At 44.6% G+C, this 10,897-nt stretch overlaps 1 protein-coding gene across 1 annotated transcript; it reads left to right on the top strand.

Annotated features, from left to right (window-relative positions):
- Nucleotides 1-2,235: 2,235 nt before the first annotated feature.
- On the top strand, nt 2,236-9,506 carry LOC129779652 (uncharacterized). The gene is made up of 2 exons (XM_055787244.1): nt 2,236-2,338; nt 2,827-9,506. The coding sequence occupies exon 2, from the start codon at nt 2,890-2,892 to the stop codon at nt 8,407-8,409; it is 5,520 nt and encodes a 1,839-aa protein (XP_055643219.1). The 5' UTR covers nt 2,236-2,338; nt 2,827-2,889; the 3' UTR covers nt 8,410-9,506.
- The last annotated feature ends 1,391 nt before the right edge of the window (nt 9,507-10,897 follow it).

Raw genomic sequence — 10,897 nt, 5'->3', positions numbered from 1 at the left:
AAGATATAATTCCTAAAAATTAAATTTCTACAGCGTTTTTTCCGTGATGCAATTTGATGTGACACACCCTTTATTTGGTGAGTAATCGATTAGATTTTGGTTAATATTACTTGGTGAGAAGTGTGTGCAAACGATTATTTTCTTCACACTGTTTCGCAAAATTATTGATTTTCGGGCGAGGGGTAAGAGAGAGAGATGAAAGAAATGAGCGCCATTGTGGCAGCCATTTGTGGCTAGCTTTCACCTTCACCTTAATGGTTTGTTTTTTATATCAAAATGTTACTAAATATTTGCAGTCGAATTTCAGACTATCGTCTTGTTTTAAATAAATATCTTTAGGAGATGAGACCGATATTGTACTAGCGCTTCCCTTCGATTATGCTTCGCTATCTTGTTGGCGACTCACTGGAATGCGCAACAATAACTGTACGGGGCTCAACGTGTTAAGCATGTCTGCCCAACGTTGACCGTGAATTTTTTAAACAAGCTTCAAACGACTTCACTGCTTCAAATTCAAATTCTGCTTCCAAGTAAGTTATGGAAGTGATGCTTGGAAGTCCCTCTTCATAATGGACTGTAACACATCCAATGCAATCTAGTAATTGACATCTTTGAGGTCAATTTCAGTGGTTCTCAAATGTCTACGGAATCTTGGTATCTCTAGGAAAAACTCGCTTTCCAAAATTTCGTAGTATTGGCATTTGTCAAATCGACGTTTTCATTTCGCTGTCAGATACTCATAACATGTGTCGAGCTTGAATTGCTTAAAAAAAATGTTGACCGTTCTTGTTATTTCCGATGAAAATGACCAATGCACTCCAACATTCCCTGCTGCATTGTTGGCCCGGGTTCGGAAGGTCTTTAGTCTGTTTTACTTATCTTATAAAGAATTCTCCTTTCAGTAGCAAATTTTTAATCGTTGGATTTTAATAAAACCTTCTGATTGGCCATTTCGATTAGACTGTTCCTTTCAACAGCGAGAAAAATTACTTGTCACCCCTCTAAGGGTGTTACCCGAAACGGACCGCCTCCTTCGGAACACCCCCCCCCTACACTACGCCACTACTATTGGCGATAGACGGCGAAAGAGGATCTGAGACAGAATTTTGTAGGCACCATTCAGGATTGTGATGGCATGATAGTTCCCTCAATCCAGCTTGTCGCCTTTTTTATAGATGGAACATATTACCCCGTCCTTTCACTCCTCCGATAGCTGTTCTGTGTTCCAGCAGAACAGTGCAGAAGCATTTCGTTGAAGAAATTATTTATTAGTTCTTGTAAAACTTCTTAACAAGTGCGTTATAAGTAGCGGGACTAAATGGAAACACGTTTGGTACAAAAGTTTTTTTTATTAATTCAATTATTTATTGTATTTTCACAAGATGGCACTATATATATATTTCTGCAAAATCCTATCAATATGGGTGTCAAATGAAAGGGCTTGGTTAGTAGAATACAGTTATTAATGAAAAATGTAAGATGGCGGCCGTTACAAAATGGCAGATTACAAATTTCCCCTCAACCCCATCAATATGGGTATCAAAATGAAAGGGATTTACTGGTACAATTTATGAAAAATGGAAACCCAAAATGGCCGCCACTATAAAATGGCGCCATATTTTTTCTTCAAACCCCCATGAATATGGGTATCTAATGAAGGGTTTGACTAGTAGAATACAGTTATTGATGAAATATGTAAATCCAAGGTACTGGTTGTGGATTTCTGTTGTCCATTTTGATCGGTAACTGGTGTCAATGAGGATTGAATCAGTGGCGTAGTATCATAGCCAGCTTCGGTTGGACGTATACCGGAGTGTAAATTACCTGTAAGATCTAATGAGGTGCCACTACAGCCACTACAAGATGGTGCCATGTATATTTTTTTTCTCAAACCACCATCAATATGGATCAAATAATAGGGAATGACTAGTAGAACAGTTATTCATAAAAAATGGAAATCCAGCTGTTCACTACTTACCTAAAGAATACCTGAAATGAAATTAAAAGAAATATGTAAATACTCACCTACACGATGCACTCACCATACACCTAGAAAATAAGAACACATAATTAATACTTACCAGTTTTTACACACATCACACACTGTGTGAAACCAGAGACAGGCAGTGAAACACGCCTTGTTGACAATACACAAACAACACAAAAAACACATTGTAAATAGGAAGACAAGAGAAGTAGAGTATAAAAATAGAGACGAAATAGACAAGTTTGGATTACCAAATCGAACGGAAGGTGTTGTGCATTTTTATAATCGCGAAAGAAGTTGCTCGGGATTTTGTGGAGGTGTTTCGAGTCATTCGAAAATAATTCACGTTCGGTAAAAATACGAGAAAGAAGGTGCCGCAAGTGAATAAATCAGTACTGCGGCAATCAATGCTTAGACATAAATTTGGTCCTTCGAGCCGGATCAGTGTGCCGTAAAGTTTGTGAACATTATACATCGTGTTTACAAACAAGTTCGATTGATCGCGAAAAGATCATTTTCGATCAAGTGGTGACTGAAAGTGCTCAGAAAATCAACGTCGTTAGTGTCCCCGAGTGAGAATTCGCCATCGTGAAAGTGTTCCCTCCAAGAATCCGCCATCGGGAAAAAAATAAATCGCCATCGGAGTTCTTACTATTGTGCAGTGACTAAACAAGCAGCAGCAAGCGATAGTAACATTCACAGCGCCGGCTGTTTTGTTCGCTGTTTGTTTTTGTCGGTCTGCAGCGAAGACGGTGTGCCCGATAGGCGATTAAAGTGAAGAAAATATTTCTGGCAAAAGTTTTCACAAAAATAAATTGAAATTGATTTCGATTGTGGAGAGGTGATTCTTGGAGGTTGAATTAGTGCGCGAACTGGGAGTGACACTACCGAAAGAAAGGAAAATGGCGGAGAGAAATAGTGCGAAAAAAAAGTTGGCCGTAGCCACCGAAGAGGAAAATAGTGTGAATGTAATTAGCGAGCTGGAGCACACCAAGGACAACATCGTCGATTCCTTGGGGTTGCTGGAGTTCTACGTGCAGGAATTCGACAAGACGGAGAAGATCCAAGGACAGGTAGGAGCGTGGGCAGAGAAGTTGGAGCAGTTCTATGATGATTACCATCGGGTCGTCGCGAAACTGGAGAGTTTCTCCACCGAAGAGGAGCCCGTTGACTTAAAAGGTGAGCGTATCGATTTTGACACCCGGTATTACGCGCTGCGCGCGTTTTACATGAGTAAATTGAAGAAATCCAGTGGTTCAGCGTCCGTAAATCCTCCGCCTCCGGTGAGACCTCTTAACATACGGCTACCGGAGTTGATTTTGCCTAAATTTAGCGGGAAACTGGAAGACTGGTGTGTTTTTCGCGATTCGTTTGAGTCAGCGGTTGGTTCTCGTGACGATATCAGTGCGGTCGAGAAGATGCACTATTTGAAGGGCCTAGTGCATGGAGAAGCAGCGCGCATCCTCGACCCGATAAAAATCAGCGAGCAGGGATACAAAGACGCCTGGCGATCGTTGCGTCTGCGGTTCGAGAATAAACGTCAGCTGATCAAATGCCACATCAAAACCCTCTTCGATACCCCAACGATGCGCAAGGAGAGCGCCGAAGAACTTCTGACCTTGGTGGACCGTTTTGAACAACAAATTTCCGTTCTCAAGAATTTGGGAGAACCGGCCGATCGTTGGAGTTCTCTTCTTGTTTACCTGTTGTCTGTCCGTCTCGATCCGAGTACGTTACGCGAATGGGAGAATCACTGCGCCAAACTCGACGCCGATAACATCGCCGCTGTTCTGGGAGGTACCGCCCGAGATTTCGACCATATCAACGAGGAGTCAACAGCAATGCCTTCGTACGTTTCCATGGTCAATTACCTCCAGAATTATGCTCGAGTTTTGCAAGCCGTCTCTCCTATCGTCTCCCAGTCTGCTCCACGCTCCAAGCCGCCTCGCCCTCTGCCTCCACCTACCAAGTTCGTTTCGTTTCCTGCAGCAGCACAGTCTGAACCGTCCAGTTCAGCTGCAGCCAGTGTCATCCAGTCGTCGAAACCATGCGTCAAGTGCGGTCAAGCGCACTACCTCTACCAGTGTCCCGAGTTCCGCAAGATGACCGTCACCCAACGATCGGAGCTCGTGCGGCGAAACCGGCTGTGTATGAACTGCATGCGTTCAAACTCTCACTATGCGAGGACCTGTTCTGCCCAGAGATGTCGTGTGTGCTCCAAGAAGCACCATACTCTTCTGCACTTGGATTCTACCGATTCAGGTGTCGGTTCTGGCAGTCAGTCTAATACCAGCTGCTGCGTGGCACTCCAGCAACAAAACTCTTCTGCTCCACAAGCCCAAGTAGCATCCGTTTCGCAAACCGCGAAGTCCGCCACCACAGTCGCCGTCCAGCAACTGTCTCCCTCTACGTCGAACAACTACAACGTCAATGGCTCTTCTGGAAATCCACAGTACGCTCTCGTTACGCATTCTGCGGGGACGATTCCAGAAGCTGTCTTCCTACCAACCGCCATGGTGAACATCAGGGACAGTAGAGGTCGAGTTTGCACCGTGCGCTGCTTGTTGGACTGTGCTTCCCAACGTAGTTTCGTGTCGAAGGCTGCATGTGATCGACTGCAGCTCCCCCGTATTCGTCTACCGAATTCAATCACCGTCAGCGGAATCGGTAATGCTACAACATCGGTTGAGTACCAGTCCACGGTGACGATCTTCTCGCGAGTGTCGCCGTTCACCATCAAGGACACGATGTTGGTGCTGCCATCAATCACTGTGAAGCTTCCACAGTCGACGGTAGACACTCGTCACTGGTCCATTCCTCGCCATCTGGATCTTGCCGATCCTACATTTGCGGTTACTGGAAACATTGACATTATCCTGGGTGCAGCACATTTCCTCCGTGTGCTCCGTTATGGTCGTATTTCGCTTGGAGATGACTTGCCTCTGCTGCAAAGCACCGAGTTCGGTTGGGTCGTTTCCGGAAAATGTGTGCTGAGCAACCACGACCACAGTGATTCGCAAAGATGCCAGTTCAGCAACCCTTGCACCATCAACGAGCTGGTCCATCGTTTCTGGCAGCTTGAAGAGATCCAGAACAACAAGGGATGGTCACCGTCAGAACGGTACTGCGAAGAGCACTTCACCGCTAACACCGTTCGCAACGCCGATGGACGCTACGTTGTGAGACTTCCCAAACGTGAGGAGTTACTTGGGCAGCTACGAGACAACCGCTACAACGCTACAAAACGTTTCTACGGGCTGGAACGTTCGCTCGCTGCAAACCCTATGAAGAGAGCGTTGTACCAGGAGTTTATTCGTGAGTACCTCAACTTAGGTCATATGTACGAGGTGAAATCTGCCGAAGAGGATCTCCAGCCGCAGTATTTCCTCCCTCATCACGCTGTCATGAAGCCAGAGAGTACCACGACAAAGATGCGCGTTGTTTTCGATGCGTCGTGCCGTTCCAAGTCAGGCCTGTCGCTCAACGATGTTCTTCTCTCCGGGCCAACCATCCAAGATACTCTGGTCACAATCGTTTTACGCTTCAGATTCCACAACTACGTCGTCTCAGCTGACATTGAGAAAATGTACCGTCAAGTCCTGGTCCACGAATCAGACCAACCTTTCCAGCGAATTCTGTGGCGTGACGATCCTGTTCTCCCGCTCAAGGTGTTTCAACTTCGCACTGTCACCTACGGCACCAGTAGTGCCCCGTTTCTTGCGACCAGAGTATTGTCGAAGCTCGCCGACGATGAAGAGAAGACATTCCCGCTCGCCGCATCTGCCGTACGTCACGACTTCTACGTGGACAACCTACTCACAGGTTCTGACAACGCTGGTACTCTCGCCAGCATTTGCAGGGAGATTATTGCAGTGCTAGAATCTGCAGGTCTTCCTCTCCGCCAGTGGTCATCCAATTCCGAAGTTGTGTTAAACGGAATTCCACCAGAGCTGCGAGATACTGCAACATTGCGCGACTTGGACGACGACTTCTCCGTGACAGCACTTGGCCTTCGTTGGGAGCCAGAAACGGATAACCTTCTCTTCAAGACTCCAAAGTGGAAGGAACACGCAACGCCAACTAAGAGAACGGTACTTTCCGACATCAGCAGCCTTTTTGATCCACTGGGGTTGATTGGTCCGACGATCGCCAGGGCTAAAATCAAGCTTCAAGGATTGTGGAAGCTGCAGCTTGACTGGGACACACCAGTACCCGATCAGTTCGCCCACGATTGGACCTGTTTTCGGCAGAAACTCATCGCACTCGTACATGTTCGTGTTCCACGTCACGTTCTTCGTCCGGGTTACACACGCCTGGAGATTCATGGCTTCAGCGATGCTTCGGAGGACGCCTATGGCGCATGCATATATCTTCGCTCCGTTTTCGCTGCTGGAACGTGTACCGTACGTCTTCTCAGCGCAAAGTCCAAGGTTGCTCCGATCCAAACGACGACTATTCCTCGCCTTGAGTTGTGCGCAGCGCAGCTCTTCTCCAGACTTCTCACGAAGGTTTTGGACAGCGTCGACGTTTCAGCAACGACATACCTGTGGACTGATTCAACGATCGTGCTGAACTGGATCTTGGCCACACCGTCAACCTGGAAGACGTTTGTAGCGAACCGTGTGGCAGAAATACAAGAGCTCACGTCTCATGCTGTGTGGCACCACGTCCCGTCAGAAGATAATCCCGCAGATTTAATCTCCCGTGGAAAAGACCTCGATGAACTTCTCGACGCTTCGTTGTGGTGGAACGGACCGACGTGGTTGCACTCCGAGACTTCTCCGTGGCCCGAAACCGTACCCTATTCCACAGCTACCACGGAGATTCTTGAGACTCGTAAGACAGTGGCCCTTCCAGTTGCTGACCAAGAACCACCCGATATCATCGATCGCTACCACAGCATTCGTCAAGTGCTCCGAGTGGCTGCCCTCCTCTGGCGATTCTGCGAAAACTGTCGTCGTCACGCACAAAACCAACCACTCGTTGTTGGACCGCTGACTCCCGAAGACATCGACCACGCCTTGTTGATGCTGATTCTCAGAGTCCAAGGGCAGTGCTTTGACATCGAGATACGGCAGCTCACTAGTTCTGGCCAGGTGGACAGAAAGTCGAAGCTCCGTTTCCTACATCCCCAGATTGTGGACGGAATAATCCGAGTTGGCGGCCGGTTGCACTTCGCGCGAATACCGATCGACGAGAGACATCCCATCGTGCTACCTGCTAACCATCGACTCACTGAGATGATCTGTCGACGAGAGCACCTCAAGACGCTGCACGCTGGTCCAGGATTGCTGCTTTCGTCCCTCCGTCAGAGATTTTGGCCTCTTGGCGGTCGGAACCTTGTGCGAAAGGTCGTTCATCGATGCGTCACGTGTACGCGAGCCAAACCTCAGTCGTTGCAGCAGCTGATGGGCAACCTTCCACCAGTTCGGGTCAACCAGGCGTACCCATTCCAAAACGTTGGTGTCGACCTTGCTGGGCCATTCTACGTTCGAACCACGTTAAGGAACAAGCGAACACCGTTTTTCAAGGCCTACATTGTGGTGTACGTCTGTATGGCTACAAAAGCTGCGCATCTCGACCTCGTCACCGATCTGACGACCGCAGCATTCATCGCCAGCCTTCGTCGATTCGTCAGTCGAAGGGGAAAGCCGAGCCACATCTTCTGCGATAATGCGACCAACTTCGTCGGTGCACAACGAGAGCTAGGGGAACTGAGGAAACTCTTCCAGTCCCAACACCATCAGGATGCTGTAGCCAGAGAGTGCACGGATGATGGAATCGAATTCCACTTCATTCCGCCCCGCTCGCCGTCGTTTGGAGGAATCTGGGAGGCATGCGTGAAGTCCGCCAAGATGCATCTGCGCAGGATTCTTGGAAATGCTCATTTGACCGAGACCGAACTCCAGACAGCTCTGTGCCAAGTTGAAGCAATGCTTAACTCTCGTCCGATTACGCCAATGCCAGGCGCTCCAACAGACGAACTCTCGCTGACTCCAGGACACTTCTTGATCGGTCGGCCGCTTAACGCGATGCCTGATCCCGATAAGACTAGCATCTCAGAGAATCGTTTGTCTCGCTGGGAACGAGTTCAGCAGTTGTCGCAGCATTTTTGGAACCGCTGGCATACTGAATACCTCACCACGCTGCAACATCGATACCGGTGGACTGAAGCATTGGATAACCTTGCCGTTGGGTCCATCGTCGTCTTGAAGGATGAACAGCTACCACCGCAGAAGTGGGCCCTGGGTCGCGTGCTTAGCGTGCATCCCGGTACCGATGGCCGTGTTCGAGTAGCCACCGTGAAGACCAGCTCCGGAATCATGCAACGTGCGATCTCTAAGCTGTGCCTGCTTCCTGTTGAGATCGATCCGGAATCCGTTTCACCGACGCCAGAACTAGCTGGTCCTAGCTCAGGGTGAGAAGTCGCTAGTACGGGGTACTGGCCCAAGCTCGGGGGTATCGAGCGTTTTCCTGGTACATCTGTAAAGAGAACAAGGCCTCGCCGTGTGGGCTTTTCGGAGCCCCCGGCTGAGACTTGACAGCAGTTAAGTACTCCCGTTTGTGTTCTCTTCCGATCGATACAACCGTGTTTAATTACAGTTTTCCATCTACTACAAGATCAACGATGCACCAGAACCCAAGACAGCGCCAGCCCTGTGAAGCAACCACATCAAAGAAGAAATGCGTTCGAGGAACATCTCTAATAAGAAAAAAAAGTCTCGTCATGTGGGTTCGGTAATTCCGACCCCTTGGGGTGCGGCAACCCCGGCCCCGTGACCGAGACTTAACGCAAGTTAAGTTCTCCTTTTACACTACTCATTGCCAGTCGTCGTACGAATTCTTCTTCCCCACAGAAACAATCAGGGACGTTTCCATGTCGTGCGACGTCGACGATGCGTAGCCGTCTCCTGCTGAAGCAGCAATACCGACCTATCCTCCAGGTCCTCCATGGAATATGATTCCCCCGCTGATGTTCAAATGAACGAACGAAATTTCATTGGCGGCCGGAATGTTCACTACTTACCTAAAGAATACCTGAAATGAAATTAAAAGAAATATGTAAATACTCACCTACACGATGCACTCACCATACACCTAGAAAATAAGAACACATAATTAATACTTACCAGTTTTTACACACATCACACACTGTGTGAAACCAGAGACAGGCGGTGAAACACGCCTTGTTGACAATACACAAACAACACAAAAAACACATTGTAAATAGGAAGACAAGAGAAGTAGAGTATAAAAATAGAGACGAAATAGACAAGTTTGGATTACCAAATCGAACGGAAGGTGTTGTGCATTTTTATAATCGCGAAAGAAGTTGCTCGGGATTTTGTGGAGGTGTTTCGAGTCATTCGAAAATAATTCACGTTCGGTAAAAATACGAGAAAGAAGGTGCCGCAAGTGAATAAATCAGTACTGCGGCAATCAGTGCTTAGACACCAGCTATATTTGACACTAATCTAAATTGATACAATAGTAACTATCAGTCACATTTATTCAACATGCAAAAAATGTTATGGTGTTGATATGATATTGAATGTAATGAAAAAGGGTTCGAATTAAAAAGTGTCCGAATTTAAAAGCATTACTGTACTATGACGAATTTCATGCCATCTCGACTGATCGTTGGTAGCACCATCCCAGCTAGCAGTGAAACGTTGTGGGTGTAAAGACATGGGTCATTTAAGCAACTTTGCATACTTGAAATATTCGAAAAATAATTATACTACTTTTTTGAAAAAGCTAAATTTTTTTTCTTAATTTTTTACAAAAATGTATAACTTAAAAACTATGATTCCTACATAATTCTTGTAAAAGGATTAAATGTAGTAAATTGTTTAAATTTTTACATGCCAAAAAAAAATAAAATTTAAAAAAAAATTTCGCTGAAAAAAAAAGTTTTTTAAAAATAAAAATTTATTTTTCTCAAAAACGTATTTTTATATATATATATATATATATATATATATATATATATATATATATATATATATATATATATATATATATATATATATATAACTATATATGAATAGCTTTTACAATTTCCAACAAGTCGTCCATACATCAGAAGATGAGCACTTTTACAGGGAAAAAGTTTTTCGAACAACAACTTTTTCATTTTTTCTTTGAAAAAAATACAACTTATCCTAATTTAATTTAAAGTCAAGATAGCGATATAGTGTATTCGACAAAGTGTTAGATCTAGTTAGAATATAAAAATAATGAAAAATGAAATATAAAAAATATTTTTCTCTATTTTTTATAGTTTTTGGTATATAAGTCATTTTTGTATGAAGACTCCTGGAAAAAATAATGTTTTGCTCGTAACATTTTTGTGTGTTAATTCTCACGTTTGGCATGTTCTCGACATGTTTCTAAATAGGGAAAAGTTAGCAGAGTAGCAGAGCATGTAAATTGCGATAATTAATACATAAAAATGTTACGAATTAAATATTAATAGTATTTTTTCGAAGAAAAAGAATGAAAAGTTGTTGTTCGAAAAACTTTTTCCATGTAAATGTGCTTATCGTCCGATGTATGGAAAACTTGTTGAAAATTTTAAGGACTATTCATATTTTTTTTTCAAAAATTTAAAAGCATATGTTTTCGAGAAAAATTAATTTGAATTTTCAAAATATTTTTTGTTTTTAATGAAATAATTTTCCAAAAAATTCTATCATAATTTTTAATGAAAACCTAAGTAATTTCCTACATTTCATTCTCTGACCAACTTTTTGTAGATCTTATAGTTTTTAAATTAAGACTTTTCGAAAAAAAGTTGAAAAAACTCAAAATAAAAAAAAAAACAAAACAAAAAAATATATCAGACCAGTATAAACTGACGCATGGAGCAATGTTGCATGTGGGTGATCGATCAACAGAATAAAATAA

The sequence above is a fragment of the Toxorhynchites rutilus genome, chromosome 3, assembly GCF_029784135.1.
Source record: "Toxorhynchites rutilus septentrionalis strain SRP chromosome 3, ASM2978413v1, whole genome shotgun sequence".
Classification (NCBI taxonomy): domain Eukaryota; kingdom Metazoa; phylum Arthropoda; class Insecta; order Diptera; family Culicidae; genus Toxorhynchites; species Toxorhynchites rutilus.
The sequence above is the reverse complement of the archived record's forward strand: the minus strand, read 5'-3'. Positions and strand labels throughout refer to the sequence as shown.